Here is a 16,824-nt window from a genome sequence, read left to right on the forward strand (position 1 = left end):
AGGTAAACCACAAATCAGGACGGATAAACTACAGGTTTCATATTCTATGGATCAGAGCTTCTTTTCTTCTAAAAAAGCATGAAGTGGGGAAATGTCCAGTAGCTGTGAAGGCAGAGAGATGAGTGATGGGAGGGAGGAGACATTGTCACTGGGAAGGGCTGCCCTCTGCTCTTGAATGCCATCTTGGCACTGAATGCATGGGCAAAATCTTTTAGTCTTACATGGAAAAGGAGCTGTAGCACGTGCACTAGGAAGTGAAAATCTGGCTGCCTCCCTTGAGACTAGACTCCCCCACTGGCTGTTTTCTTAAATGAAAAGAAAGAGAAGAGAGGAACTGAGCCCAGAAATAATGAATGAATGGAGGCTGTGCTTTGATCTTATGTCAGAAGAGCCTATCTAAATTCTTCTAATCTCTGGCAGAACATTTCAGCACCACTTGTAGGTTGAATTGCTCAGTGTGAAACTAACTGTATGATTCCAGGTAAACCTATTCACCAATTTGGCTTTTTCTCACTTAACAAATAACGAAAGTAGGAAACTGGCAGGTTTTTACATGATTTTTGTGCATCTGCAGTAAGGATGGCTAGATCTGGATCCAATGATGGATATGGATAATAATATTTGCAAAATTGCTCCACTAGTGATATATTATCAAAGGGGTGTGTGTGTTCTAATGCAATTTGGAGAAAATGTAGTAGGAACTAGGGGTAACACTATACGATGACTTAGGACTGCTATTTCAATTTGTTAATCATCATATCCTGTCACTTCTAGGTGTTAAATAATATGATATGAAAACATCAAATGTAATAATAAAACAAATAAACATAAGAACCAAGCATCACTTTACAGGGCACAGGATTTTTTTTAAAGTGTTAAACCTTTTGTGTGTGATATTGAGTGTTAGTCATACCTAAGCTTGTTGATTTCAGTGGATCTACTGTAATCATTAAATATGACTAACGTTGGCTATTACACTACATTTTTTTTTAAAGTCCTTTTAAAAGGAAAGTCTTGGTCTATTCCTGAAATGACATTAATATTGGCTCCAGGTTATTTAGGGAGACTTCATTTCAGGGGCAGTAGCTTCTCTCTCTCCTGTTTTTTCTTTTTGAAATATGTATGTTCTTCTGTCCCTGTTTACCAGAAAGAGTCCTCATTTTCAGATATGTTTCTCTTGTCAATCACTGTCCCTGCTGCTGCCTCTTCAGCATCAGTTGCTGGAGTTGTCATTCTCCTGTGCTATGTTTTACCTTCCCCAGGGTCTCTAGAATTTAAATATTTGGGAGTTGTCCTGTTGGCATATAAATTCATGAACACTAAGCTGTCATATAGTACACACATCCTGACATGCCATGTGCTGGTGAGGCTCACTTTATTGTTTACAAAATGTAAACAAGGACAGGCTCTCTCTTGTTTTTGCATATCTTTAACACACCCACGCGCATGCACCCACACACACCCCAGAGAGGACAGTGTCTTTGGAGATTGTGCATTACAGTCTGTTGCAGAGTCAATGAATAGAGTTGAAGCAGCTGATGGTAGCAGCTTAGCAAATGTGTTTTGGGAAGGGAGCAGCTGAAGACATCCCTTGTATGAGAATAGGGTGGTGGTTTTGTGAAAGCATATCCTTTTTTTTGTCTGAAATGTCTGACAGTTTGTTAATAAAGTGCTCAGTATCAATGTACACGCTGAACAATAGGACTGTGGAGTTGACCTTTTCTTCTTCACTCAAACCATATTTGTTTTGGTGGGAATGTTTGCTAATGACAAGGTGATAAGAGCTTCAGCTGCCTCAGAAAGCAAACACTGAGCACAAAGGACTCCGCTTAAGGAAGTGTATTTGCCCTATCCTGTATTTGTATATTTGCATTGGTGTATTATGTGCCTCTCAAAAACTGTAAATGTGGGAAAGAAAGTTAGCCTGACTTGCATGGGTTGTTATATAGATTTATGTTCTTGCATATTTATTTTCTTGAATATGTCCTTATTGCACTTGAAATAAATGGTTCATGCTAACACATGTCTACTCAGTTCTTTTGAAAGCTTTCTCCCAGGTAAGTGTGTAAGGAACTCCAAAGTTCAATCTGATGCTAATTCAGTAGAGGTGAAATGAAAGAAAGGGCTGACAGGGTTAATTATCAGTCCAATAAAATAAGTGGACAGATGTATTATTATTTTTCAGCAGAAAGACATTTTGATCTTCAAAAGCTTGAGACTTTAATCAGCAAGGTAGCGAACAGAATCAAGGCTAGTTATTGTTCAGGGGTCATGATACGATGGACTCTTCCTAGTTATTGTATCACTTGCATACTTTTCCCACTTCCAGCGTGATTTGCCACTGCCCTTTGAAACCAGGATCACATGCTCCCAGCTGCTTCTTTTCCAGGAATTTTGCTAATGCTTCTCCTCAAGACTGTGCCTCTTCATAGGTGACAAAAAACAGGATCTCATTAATTCAGCCTAACGTCCCCACCCCCTCCATTTTCTGTATAGATTCAAGAATTCTCCCCTGGATTTTGGAATGGTGTACAGCTTGCTTGCTGGGCTAAAACTGAACAGCCTTGGACCTTCTTTCCAGAGATATCTATCTATCTGAGAGATGAAAATTCCAGCAGATCATTCAGGATCACTGTCTTTCCACAGGTCTGAACAAGCCCTTTATTGTAGTGTTCGTCAAGAAAAGCAATAATTTCATTGATCGTACAGCACTTAATGAGTACTTCATTGAAGATTTTGGCATTTGTATATACTGCCTTTTTAAAAACAGGATTTATAGTGTGTTCTTTCCCACGCTAACTCAGAAGGTTGTCTGCCCTTTGGTGGAATCTTGCTGGTCTCCTCATCACTAATAGTTCAGTGCTTGCTTATCGTTCTGTAGAGATCTTTTCAGCGGCAACACAATAACTCTGTTCACAGGACATAGTTATTACTTACTAAAATAGTAAGCTAGCATATCCAGCCAGTTGGAATGGGAGGACAGGATTATGTCAGTATGCCACGCCCCCAATCCATATACAGTCATTTCAACGTCGACATGGAAAACCAGAGTTTGCAATCGCCCAGATATGGTCCTACAAGGGTACAGTTCAAGGAAGCATAAATTCCATACAGATATTGTACTGAATATGCACAACCCCCTCCCATTCTGTACATTTGCTGACTCTGCCATGGAGTCCATAACATAGAAGACTAAAGGAGTATGTGAGTCCTTTAATCAGCTATGACAATATAGTGAACCATGCACATCCATTACATATCCAAATGTTTTAAATTCAGGATTGGGGACCTTTTGTTAATCTGGATTGTACCGTATTTTTCGCTCTATAAGACGCACATTTTCCCTTTCAAAAATGAAGGGGAAATGTGTGTGCTTCTTATGGAGCGAAGTTTCCGCTGTGCTCCAAAGGCTTGCGGATAGCCACCTGAAGCCTGGAGAGCGAGTGGGGTCGGTGCACACAGATCCCTCTTGCTCTCCAGACTTTGCTTCGCTGGAGAGGCGCTGCACAGTTTTCCCTCTCTGCACAGCGCCCCTTCAGTGAAGTGGGAGAAGAAATGGAAGAGGCTCTGTTTCTCCTGCTGCTTTGCTGAAGGGGCGCTGAGCAGAGAGGGAGAGAATTTCCCCCCCTGTTCTCCCCCTCTAAAACAAGGTGCGTCCTATAGACCGAAAAATACGGTATTCAATAGGCCTATTCCTATTTTGTGATTCTACATTTTCAGAAAAATGGTGGCTGGTTCACACATGATAATTTTTTAGAAATGTGCAAGTCTCTTGCCAGACTCGCTGCCAGTAGACTTTCCTGGACAGTCTTTTTGCACCATGCTGGTGTTACAGACCATTATATAAGTCTTTTCAGCCATTGCTCAGGTGGAGCACCCCTGAATAAATTCAATCTGGCTAGGATCCTGACAGCAGACACTTATACTCCTGGAGTGTCTACACGGGGGGTGGGGGGTGGGATGGGGTCATGATGTTTGAACTAGCCCCTTGGTTTGTGGGAATAACACAATGCAGACCAACTAGTCTTAGCCAATTTATAAGAAAATCTGCTTTTAGACTAACTAGTTAATTCTTTTCACGGGGGGAGGAAGTACTAAAATTCCTTCTCCCCCCCCCCCAAGAGCATTAATGAAGTGATATTTTATGAAGCTATTATGATCTTTATCATCTGAGTATGCAAAGATTGTGAAGCCGATTGACGAGAGTCCAGAAATTATTCATGTAAATCTGATTATCTTGAAATATTTCTGTAAGCTTAAGTGTTTCCTTGCCCGTACTTTCAAGCAGCTTTAATGAAGCAAATGTGACTTTGAAATGGCCTTCAGTTGTAATTCCAGGCTTAAACTTTTAATGAGCAGACAAGTAACATAGGGAACTGTTTTTGCCTTGATGGCATTGTGCATTCTGAAGTCTAACTTATTTCCATATATTGTTAACACTATTTTAGGAAAATACATGCACATGGCTAGGGAGAGACTGGATCAGTTTTAATTTGGAGTGTATCCTACACAAAATTGCAGTTGTTTTTCTTATTTCAGTAACTTTGTTGCCGTTGATTTGTGTAATGCAAGCTTGTCACAGAGGACCCTGTTCTCCTGGTTCCACCATTTCTCTAAGCCAGGTTGTCATGTATATCCCAAATGCAAAAGGGTGCTTAAAACGCCTACCTGGGACATATGACATACTTCAGAAAAATTGACTCTGGCTCTCATTGATCAGAAGGTCACTCCCTCCAAGGTGAGGGGACAGATCTTTTAAAAGTTGAGCTGCTCTTGGCACTTTGGTCCCTCTAACCGTCAGGGATCCAGGCCAGATCTTCCACACCACCAGGAAGTTGACCACCCTTCCTGTCCACTTGTAGGTAGACTGAGATAATTGTGCTGTTGTAATCAGGACTGGCGTAGTCTGCTTTTGGAGTTATTGGACTCTTTTTTGCTTTTAATATTACGGTTGAACCTTGTTGCCCTCTTCCTTATATATTTTTAACAAAGTTTCACAATTTGGACTAGTGGAGTCAAGTGTGTGATGGCCACCCTCAGAATTTGGGAATCTCCACTTGCCTAGATCACTTTGGATTTCACACTATTGGAAGTCTTAAGACCAGAGTTGGTAAAGCCAGGAACATGCCCAACTCTGAGGGAGAAGCAGAGGACTGGGAGGAGCTGGCTTTACACTGAGCAAATTTGCAAGGAATTAACTGGAGAAGTGAATTGTGCTGGTCCAGGATTTAACCATTAATTCAAGATCTCCAGTTTTCACTCCTGTTTGTGGGGCTGTAGGTTACCAAAAGATGGTGGTAGTGGCGGTGGCAGCGGCATCCACTGAATAATAATACCTAACTGGCAATACTGCAGGGCTATTGTGTAGCAGTTGCAGAAGGAATGAGGGCACAAGAGGCTGTCATGAGCACACACACCCAGCTGAAGTCAATTGTGGATGGTGAGGAATGGTGGAAAGAAGTATACAAATTTCTGTGTGAGAAGTAAATAGGGTTTATTCACTTTGAGCTCTTGACAAGCTGCAACTTAAAACCCAGCATTTCTATAGTTAATGGAGTCATTATCCCATCCTTTGTAATTTGGCTGCTGTTGTGTGTCCAGATCTTATCTGCTAATCTTCTAAATTTAGGTATATTGCTGCTCCTTAATTGTCCTTTTTTCTTTCCAAATAACAGCTTTATATTCAGCCTGCTTTTGAGACCAGTCAGAATTTACGCTGTTATCGTTTTGGCATCTCCTCTTCTACCAATGCCCTGGTCATTGGCGCGACAGTGATGGAAGGATTCTATGTCATCTTTGATAGAGCTCAGAAGAGAGTGGGCTTTGCATTAAGTACTTGTGCTGGTAAGAGGCCACTTCTGAATAGCATATACTTAACAATTTAAGGTAGCACCTGAAGTCTTTTATTTTTATTTTATTTTTTTCATTTATTGGATTTGTGTACCACCCTTCCTCAAAAGATCTCACAATATAAGTTTAACAATCTGCTTTTTAAAAATCACATAAAAGAACCTTGTCTGAATACTTCGAACATTGTTTGCGAATCTGCAAATTATTTTTTAGCGCTGTTGTGTGGGTTGCAGTTTTAATCTTCACAACAATCTTGTAAAGTAGGATAGGCATTCAGATTATTTTCCAAAAGCCACTGCGGAGCTTCAGAAGTGAGCTGGGCTGGTATCCACACAACTAGTCCCATGTGCCCAGGGGAACTATGGACTCGCCTTTCTTCAATTCCTATTCCCTGTTACAAATTACTTTGGAAACTGAGGGAATTGTCAAATGCAATTTAGCATGGTGCAGGGAGCTTTCTTGTTCAGAAGGGGGTGGGAATCCTGTTGGGCTTCAGCCCCAAAATAATTATTTGAATTCCAGCTTAGGCCTCTTGGTTATACCTGAACCTGAATCACACACACGTGCATGATGGTCTCAGATTAGTACAGGCTTGTTCTGGAAAGGAATATTAATTTCTGACATGCAGTATGAGAAGCAATTTTGCTGTTACATTTCTAAATAAAGCAAATATGCTGTTACATTTCTCAGTAAAGTAAATATGAATCAATGCGATTGCCCTTTTGAAATAAGATGCTTTTTGGAAATGAAAAGCCCAAATGTATGTTGGAAGTACTTGAATATAGAGTTTTATTAATACTCTTATTGCAGCTCTAATAAGATTACTTGATAGTCTTAAACTGTCTGTAATATCTTCCCATTTCAGATAAATTACTAGGCAGGGGAGAGGTTAGGTGAGTAGGAAACCAATAAATAGAATATAAACCTTTTGATGTACAAGAACAGGAGAGTTAACAGGGACCTGAAATCATTCATTTTGCTAGAAGGAGAACAGAATGTTCACTTTGACTTTATTTTAAGATGAAATTTTGTATTCCGTGTGACTTTCATGTGGGAGTAGTATGACCAAATGGGAAATAAACTACAGTGAAAAGCTTAATTTCATGTGTAGCTGGATTTTGTTTATATATTTATCTGGTTGTTCTTCAGTATGCACACTTCCTTTAGCTTGGATTTAATGGAGAACTTTAAGTGTTATCACCATATGTAGTCCTAAACCTACCCACTCACGGGGCTTTGTGGAGCAGCAGAAGAGTCCACAGATTGCCTGCTCATAACAGCAGCTGTGGAAGATTGGGGGGGGGCGTAATTGGGTGGGTCTGATCCCTTCATCAACTCCAGGCTGGCACAGTGATCTGGTTCAGTTCAGAATTGCACAGCAATTGGGTCCAGCGGATCCCAGGTTGGCTTTTTCCCACACCTTGCCCATCCTAGGAATGTCCCATCGTAGGGCTTTCTGCTGACAGGAGTACCATCAACAGGCCTCCCACTTGTGGGTGGTTGCTGGGAGGCTGGCTCAACTGGGCGAGCTAAGTGGAGGAACATCTCTGGTCAATTAAAAACAAGCCTACAGCCCAGTACAAGGGCAGGTTTGGATTGCTCTCTCCATATTAAACCATGGTTTAGTGTTACGAAGATTAGCTGCAGATAGTGTTGAGGTTATGCAGTCCTGCCTCCAACTGCCTCTGGCACAACCACAAGGAGATCAGAAGCTTCAAATTCCACTTTAGATTAACTAAATTCTAGCATTGCATTTGAACATTAAACTGTGTTTAATCTTAACTATGGTTTGTTGAAACAGGCCAAACTGGAAACTGTGATTGTCTCAAAACAGCAATAGCTTGGCTTAATAAAATGAGATGTGAATGAGCTTCATTCACCTATACTCAGCTACATCCCATGATCCAGAAAGCAACCCATGAAGTCTGAATTGTGGTTTCCTGAACTGTGAAATGATGGTTTTTGGATTATCCCAAACCATCCAGGATCTTAAATGGTTTTAAATTTGCTTAATATTGATACATATGAACCAAGAAACTAACAGAAAAACAATAGCAAACTGAGACTTCATGGCTGCACCTCACAAAGGAAGGAGTGAGTGGCTGCTTGTAGAGTAACACAGCTTTTCCACATCTTTGCTTATTAAGCAGAGAGATGATCATCCAAGCATAGCCATGGTTTGAAGTTAGCTTATTTCAATGAACAGAAAATACAGCAAGCTGTGTTTAATCTAAAATGGAAGTGAATGCTTCAGAACTTGCAAGCCTGAGAATTGTCTGGACTCACTCTTGCAGTTTCAAACTATGGTTTAGTGTACCCAGCCCTAAATATTTCCATGCATATAACAGTTAAAAGCTGTAAACCTTTTAAATATTTATGTCTCTCTCATTCCTTTGTGCTCTTTTAGAAATTGGAGGTTCTCCAGTTTCTGGGATCGAAGGTCCTTTTGAAACTACGGATGTAGCAGGCACCTGTGTGTCCACAATATCCCTCCATGAACCGTTGTTGTGGATTGTGTCCTATGCACTGATGAGCTTCTGCGGACTTGTCCTTCTGGTGCTCATTGTCTTACTGCTCCTGCCTGCTCGCTGTCGTCGTCATTATTCTGACAATGACATTGTAAATGATGAATCGTCCTTAGTACGGCATCGATGGAAATGAAGAATTCGGTCCAAGCTCAAGGAATACTTGCACTTTGCTTAGCAGTACTATGGACAGGCTGTTCCAACCAAAGGTAGAAGTCCAGGCTTCACTCCTTGCAAACTTGTTTCACCAGAAGATGTTCTCCAATTCTGCTGCCTCATAATTTCTAAGCTTTTTTTCCTAACAATTTTTTGAACCAAATACATATACTGTATAATCACTCCAAGTGCTACTCTGCTTTTCTAGTTGACAATCATGCAGCTCAGCCAATAAGTACATTTTTTAAAATGCTAAATACTTATTCCATAGTTCCAAAAAGATTGGCTTCTCTTTTCCCATCCCCACCCCACTCTATGAAAAAAACAAAAAATGTTTGTATGTGTTTGGTAAGCCGTTATTCAAATTTTGTATGCCAAATCATAATGATGAACCAAAAGCTTTATTTATGTCTGTTTTTCTTATTATCCCTATTCTAAAATATTTTTTTAAAAAATCAGTAGGTTGATTGTGAACCTTCATCAGTGGGCAGTGGAAAAGGAGGTTAGCAATACAGACTAAATATAATCCCCTCACCCCTTCAGACCAAGGAGAGTATCTTGCACTTTCAATGGATCTCTCTTTGTAACTCTCAGGAGAAATGAAGTAGGGAAAAACATTGAAACCAAAACCTATTGTGCAGCCTTAGTATAAAACAAGACTACCTCCGAATATACAAGGATGCCATTCAGAAGTGTGATGCAAGTTCTTGAAATAGAAAAAGATTCATTCCACGGGAATACAACACAACTACTCAATTTCCTTTCAGCTGTCCTTTCAATATTTTTTCCACTTAATGGCATTTGAAAATATTTGACTTTGCCACCCACATTAGCATCCTGTGTTCTGAATCCATGCATAGCTAATTTTTGAATGGGTTCTTCAAGCCTTTGTACATGCATCCTGCAAAGCAGATGGGCTGTAGGGGCAAGTGCCTCTCTTTACACCTTTTGGGTATGTCTCTAATGCCTAGCAATTGAAATGAAAACAATGCAATGTAAGGTGAATCTTCAGTTGAAAAGTGGTCCATTTGGCTGTGGCCACAGCTGCGAAAGGCAAAGGGGTGTTTTTTTCATGAATGAACAGTGAGCTAGGAGGTGGGCCAGGTGATGAATATGAACATTTTAATATCTCTGTGGCAAGAGTAAGGCTCTAGGACCTGTGCAGAAATATCTATGGCCATGCCAACTTTTGCCCATGTATCTTTGTACTGGCAAGCTTAAGGACAGCCTGTGTTGAAATCAGTATGTGGCAGCAGCATTCCTACAACCCATTTAGGACAGTCTTCCCCCTTCCCAAAGGCTTCTGCAGGCTGAAATACTTGTATTAATAGGCTGTGTCCATTCTCAAGTCTTTTGACTTGTAGAGAGAGGGAGGAATCTGTCCAAAAGCACTGAAAACAAAACTCATAGGTTTTGCATAGTTTTCTAGTTGAGAGTCAAACTTGAGATTTATTAAATTAGTAAAGTGTTTCTACTATTTGATTTTCAATTTCCTCTGTACTTAATGATCCAGTACTACAGAAGCTAGGAAACGCTTTAATTCTGATAAAGACAGCACAATCTCTTCCCCCTCATCCCAGTGATTACCACACTCTTATTAAAATCTTCAATGTGCTTGGTTGATCACTCACATGGGATTTTTGATGTCCAAGCAAGGATGTGGAAAATAGCAGCTTTTGTCATATAGACTGGTGGCCTGTATGCTTTCCTCTTCACATTTTCCTCTTCTGGTTCCATTGCACATCACATATCAATCCCCTCATGGATGCTTTTCATACAAGCTTACAGTGCTTTAGTGCACAGGTACTAAAGCTGTCCCACCAGTGATGCCAAGTCAGAAACTTTGCTTTGCAAAGGTTTCCATTTCATGTCCATACTGTTCCCTAAATACATTTGGATGAGACTCTTTACCTTCCATAGTTTTTCCTATGATGGATCTGGATATCATGTGCGATGGGAGTTTTCTACAAAGTGGGGGAAATTATGGCTCAAAATGTTAAGCCATTCTGAAACCCAATCCATCGTACAGTTTTGCCTTTTATTCTTAAACCAGAAAGGCACGTGTCAGAGAAAACTTTCTGTTTAGAGGAAGTAAATTATTCTGCTCCCCTGCTTCCGATTTGATTTTTCTGGTTTATAAGTAACATTCAAAAGCAAGCCCTTTTTTCTTTAAAGTCACACTCACACACACACTAGTTGTGTGTGCACACATGTGTATAGAATCTCTTCATCACATGGTAAGTTGTCAGCTATTGTCTATGTGAAGAATACCTAAAACCCTTGAAGCATGTATATAAGCCCTTTGCTGATACTGAAGCAGGGGAACATGCTGGCAGATTATCTGAGCATCATTATAAGTTTTCTTTTTAATGAAAAAATTTTCTGGAGATTTTCACTCAGCAGTATTTCACTTCAGTGCCTATTAAATACTCATGATTTCATTTTGAATTGGTGGTTAGGACACTGTAAATAGAAATACTTGAAAAAAAACCATAAGCAATAATAAAATATAAGAAACGAACTCGTGATATATAGTGGGATCCCTTGCCACACAAATATGGCTAATGAAGATGGTGCTGTCTGACATTTGCTTATAGCACAACTTTCATCCATCTTTCTAAACTGAGATGTCCAGTGGCAGATATTATAGTAGTTTATTGTTCTGTTGCTCAGGCAACCGTGGCAGCACTGGCAAGGTTCAATTTTTAACCTGAAACACATTAAGAAAATGCACTGTGAAATACGTTGCACCTCTCAGCTTTGCATGTGACCCCCCTTACATTTTTCTGTTGTTAAAATTCTTTAAAGAAACTTGTAACTAAATTGAAAACTTTTAGAATAAGAGGAATGATTGGGATGGGGGGGGGGATTGCCCAATAATATACATTGTTTTAAAAATGGGAAATGTGCTTTCCACCAGAAACTGCTGTTCTTGACCTTCAGCTGCTACATCCTGCTGTAAACATTACTCCCAATTTGCCGTGAAATTTAATTCCCCCCCCTGACTTTTATAATAAAGATATATTAGTAGAAATACAGGATTCAGACTGAAGCACAAGGTTGTATCTGTTCTCTGAGACAGTGTGCATGATCAGCATACTCACATGAAGTATCTGCAGCTGGCCAGTATCTCTAAGGGACAGCAAAAATATGTGCTCATGTGGTTTGGTTTGGTTTGGTTTGGTTTGGTTTGCTTTGGTTTGGTTTGGTTTGCTTTGCTTTGGTTGCTTAAAAAACACTTATTACAGTTTCAACATTAGCATATTAGGCAAGATTAGAACCTACTTCCGGGCAAGTGCATTGTAAAAAATAAAATAAAAATGCAAGTGGTTTGCTGTGGCGAGCGTTCAAATATCCGTTTTCTGCCACCTCCATTCTGCAATGTTTTTGTTCAGCAACAGCTGTATCTTGTGAGACTGCTGAGAATGCTGTTGGAAGAAACTCTCTGTTTGACTTCTTGGATCACCTTAATGGCTTTACTGGCAAAGAGAATAGATATAATGCAGTAAAAATAAGCATGTGTTTCCTATAATATACAGTGCTCAGTGAACTGAACCTCAGTGCAAAACATTTTGTTACTATACTTCTGCAATATGTGTTAATAGCAGTTAATAGGGATTGCTTTTTAAAAAGAAAAAAGAAAAATAACATTCTTGCCATTTGGCCTTCCGATTGATCACCACAAAAATATTCCAATTCCTGTCTCTTTCTCCTTTACAAAAAAATAAATAATAAAATGCTAACTTGGACAGCAGTTTATCTGTCTTGGTTGAAGTAATCCTGTTGCATCTCAAGATGATGTTTCTTACTAGAATGAAGGCATATTGGAACCTGCATGTATTTTAAGCTAGATCATTTTTCTGCTGCTCTATTAATTGCCCGTGTACATTGTTTGGATTGTTCCCATATTCAAGGTTTGACAAGGCATTATCTTGAAAGATCATGATGTTAGAATTTTGCATGTTGGATTCTGGTAGTATTAGAATGGGAAGCTTGTGCCAAAGTAGAAGAGGTGGAAGTAAAATATATGTAATATATGTCAAAGTTGGTGCTGGGCAACTGACAGCACTCTTGAGATTATTTGGGAGCCAAGAATCAAGACCCATGAGACGGACCAGTTGTCAGAACTGATAAGCAAGGCAGGATTGAGGAACAAGCTAGGTGTAGCAACTGATGAACAAGCTGGGGCCAAAGGACAGGCCCACACCATGGCTTAGAAATGCCTTGTAGTTCAAGGAAGGGCCCACCTTTTATACTCTGGATCCACTGACCAGCCTTGGTGAGTGGAGTCAGTCCAGAAGTTTCTTCACTGAGAAGGCTGCTAGCTGCAGTTCAGTGATTTACCACATGAGATTCCAGCAGTTCCTGACAGCCATGAGGTTTAACCTCCCTATTTAATGTGGTAGCTGTACTCTAGAAAGAGGTTGCGATGTTGGTAATTTTAGATAATGTAAAGCATCTATTATATTCTGCTGTGTTGAGCTATACCCAGAGGCTTAATCATTTTTACATATTTATTTATTTTTTAAAAGTTTGTTCCTTGATGTCTATCAAGACTGCCTATAATGTTATCTAGAGTCTCCTACCTCTCTGGGACCTACTTGAAATTCAACTTGGGCTGGTTCTGTTCCACAACCTTTTTTCCTGATAGGCTTTCCCTCCTTCTTCATATTTAGGAATGGGTGGATTAATTCCATCTTCTGAAGTGGATGTTTTACATTTCACAGAAACCAACTACACAACTACAACATAAAAAACTCTTGGTTACTTTGAAAAGTGAATTTTAATTAGTCTGACTATATTTTCCCTTGAAATCACAGTGTTAGCACATTGTCAGGGGATGTGTAAAGCATTTGCATTTATTTTCAGCCATATTCTATAAGAATTCTCCAGATTTGAAAATAAAGGTGAAGTGTGTTGTTTTCTGTGGCGAGGTATTATTGTGAATGTGCATCAACATTGTCAGACTTAAATTAAACTGAAGTCTGGGAAATTCAACCAACCTCATTGACACAGTGGTTTAATATAAATATACAAATACTAATTAATAAATTTGGCTATGCAGAGAAGAAGGCATCTCAATACATAATACTAAGGAGGAAGGATCCCCATGTAGAAATTTCCCCATCTAAATTGCCATGGATTGTACCTGACACTGTCAGTGCATGTGTGATTTTCACGCGTGCAACAGAACCTCACTTCGGAAGTGTACAGGAAGGAAGGAGGGGAAGGGGAAGTTCCACTGGGCAAGCAGAAGTCCACTCACTCAACACTGGATTCCACACATGTAAGATTACAGGAGGTAATCTGCCTACTAAAATTGGGGTGGAATATAGAATATGTGCATAATGATTCTAAAATTGAAATCGGCCTTCCCTAATCTGCAGCACTCTGTATGTTTTTGACTGCAGCTCTCATCCACTCCAACCAGCATGGCCAGTGGGTCAGAGACATTTGGGGTTGTAGTCCAAAACATTTGGTGGTTGGGGAAGGCTGCTCTAAATGGCTTGATTTGTTTATTTTTAATTGTATATATATCTATATATAGATATATATATATATATATTGTGTGTGTACGTACACACACACACACACAAGACAAAATATTAACTTCTTGTTACTACCAACTTTAAATGTTTATATACTTATTCTTGTTAAGGATTATTATCTCAGTTTCTATTATGCCACATTGTATTTGAGTCTCATGGAGCCATTCAGGAGACATGCCGTTGTACGAAAGCTTTCCAATGAAAAAATAGTATCTTCAAAATGGAGAATCATCACAGCTTTCAAATATTATTTTAAGTGCTTACTGCATTCATCTTATTTTACTAAAGATGTTATGAATGGATTGTTGTATTGAAGTACATCTTCCCTATAGAAGAATGAAATTGGAACCATAGAATTTGCAATTCTATTAACTGATTTAAACTTGTCTAAATATTGTACTGTTATCGTGTTCTTATGATTACGTACAATTTGAAGTACATTTCAGAGAAGCAAGCCGCACTCACTGCGTTAGACCCTCAGATAGGCACACTATAGGTGTTCATAACCTAGTAAGCAGCCTTAATATCTTTTGCCAATAAGAAAACGTTGGGCCTGAGTAGTGTGTTATAGGGGAAGTGCTTTAAGCAATTGGTTACTATTTCTGTCTTCCATGGACTCCTATCCATGGGCAAATCTTCCTTGTAATCTGAGTACTTTGCATTATTATCAATCTTTTGCTAACCATGCCGGGTGTGTGTGCTGAATGATTGAAATTAAAAAGAAAACTAATCCTGACACGCAGGACTTTCGTGTGTTTGTGCAGCCTCCTGAGCATAAAAATGTAGCACGTCAGGACAGGAGTCCTAACATAGTCTGCCACGGTTTAAGAGTTTTGAAACGGTAAGGAGGTGTCTGATTTGTTTTGATACTAGGGTGTCCTTGTGTTCTTTATAGAGGCCAGTCCTCTATGTGAAGGGCTGTTTAGTTTTGAAGATGATTAACAATAAGGGAGAGAAGGGGCCTTGGCGTTGACTGCACCTGGACAGTATCAGACTGAGCAGGCAGGAACACAGAACACTTGGGACAGAGTCTTCCCCACAGTGGTGAAATGTGTTTTATTTCTATTACATTAATTATTTCTAAATATGCATCTGTACATATGTTAGCATGTGCAAATTTTATTCAAATCTTTTGCCTTTTTATTTTGGGAGGTGCATTTCCTCATTTTTGGCAATGTGTAAGTGGCCACCAGATTAGCTAGAAAAGAGAGAACTCAACCGAAACAGGTGTGGCATGTCAGCCTGATGGCCATATAGCCTACGTCTATACAGGCTTCCTGCTGAGCCACAAATTATTCTACTAAACTTTTGCTCAGTTTGGGTTAATGGGGGGAAATGCAGGATTGTGTTAAACTGAAACACCTAAAGATATGAGATCAGGGAAAGGAGCCATCTTGTTAATAATCTGATAACCCCCAAGTAGTAATTGTTGAAACCACAATAATCCTGCAATGTGTTAGTTTGCTGGTGAGAACAGCACTGTATGTTTTGCCTTTTTTGTTGTTGTTAATGGAGGGTTAAACCAATGGATTTGTAGTAATAATCTTCCTTAAGTACTGCAGAGGAAGGCGGCCCCACTGAAAGGCACCAAGCAAATCATTAAGAGGTTAGGAAAGAGGATTAGCCAACAATGTGTGAACTGTATATTTTGGTAATACAAGCTGAGCTTCTAAAACTCTGTAAATTGGTACAGTTGCTTAGCTTACTGAATACTGTGGTACCTCAGTTTACAAACTTAATCCATTCCTGAAGTCCGTTCTTAAACCGAATCCGTTCTTAAACCGAGGTGCACTTTCCCTAATGAGGCCTCCCACTGCTGGTGCCCTTCCACTGTTCGGTTTCCGTTTGTTCATAAATCGGAACACAACTTCTGGTTTTGTGGAGTTCGTAAACTGAATCGTTTGTAAACAGGACTGTTCTTAAACCGAGGTATCACTGTATCTTTTTTTAAAAATCCTGATACACCTCTAACTTTCAGACCAATTAAAATCTGTTGCTCTGGGGATGCAGTTGAAAGAAAGCACAATCTGGCCTCTGCTGTCCACCAGGAGACTAGCTAAGGGCTACTGGGTTGTGCATGCATGCCAAATACAGGGAACCCCACCTGTCCAGATCAGATGGTCCTGCTGAGATCATGTCATTTTAAGAACTGCTGCTTAAAACTTGCTGGCTTCCCCATTCCCTCCTCCGTTCCTTTTGTATCATGTCTATTAGATTGTGAGCCTGAAGGCAGGAGTTGTCTCATCCTTCCATCTCTTAAAACAGTGCTTAAAACACTTTTAGGCACTGTAGCTTGAAAATAAACTACAACGGGCCAAAATCTTGCATTACTAACACTTTTTTAATATGAGATGCTAGAAAACTTGTCAGTCACTACTAGATTTTTTTACCTGTTCATAATTTTTGTACTTCCAAGCTTTTCTGTTCACAGATGTACCGTATGTGGAAATATTTCCTGCTGATTTAAATTAATAAACTAATTTAACCTCTTGTGTGTGTGTTTGTGTGTACGCTTAAGGCTCTTTATGTTTATGCCATGTCATCAGTGTTCATAATGCCATTACATAGGCAGCATAGGCAGGTAACAGCATAGTGAGGAAATGGAGGGAAGAACATGGAAATAGGCAGTGTCTTTGGAATGAGAAGCTCTGCCTTCACATAGGGTGATAGGCGTTGGAGGAGCACAGGTCACAGGCAGTGATGCAAAGAGAATAATGAGTGAAAGAATTCTGAAACTCCTGGAA

General features: G+C 39.7%; 1 protein-coding gene across 2 annotated transcripts in view; it reads left to right on the top strand.

Moving 5' to 3' along the window:
• BACE2 (beta-secretase 2) overlaps positions 1-16,570 on the top strand; it is a 43,648-nt gene extending 27,078 nt beyond the window's left edge. Inside the window, exons 7-10 of one of the 2 annotated variants that reach the window (XR_014510674.1) lie at positions 2,497-2,646; positions 5,676-5,844; positions 8,258-10,820; positions 10,868-16,570. Coding sequence is in view for 1 of the 2 variants with exons in the window: in XM_083438776.1 (XP_083294902.1) it covers positions 2,497-2,646; positions 5,676-5,844; positions 8,258-8,511 (573 nt within the window). In the remaining variant the exon portion in view is untranslated. Of the gene's footprint in view, positions 1-2,496; positions 2,647-5,675; positions 5,845-8,257 lie in introns of both variants that reach the window. The other variant, XM_083438776.1, reaches the window with a different exon arrangement.
• Positions 16,571-16,824: the final 254 nt, after the last annotated feature.

This window comes from Podarcis tiliguerta (assembly GCF_965153285.1).
Source record: "Podarcis tiliguerta genome assembly, chromosome: 4".
Classification (NCBI taxonomy): domain Eukaryota; kingdom Metazoa; phylum Chordata; class Lepidosauria; order Squamata; family Lacertidae; genus Podarcis; species Podarcis tiliguerta.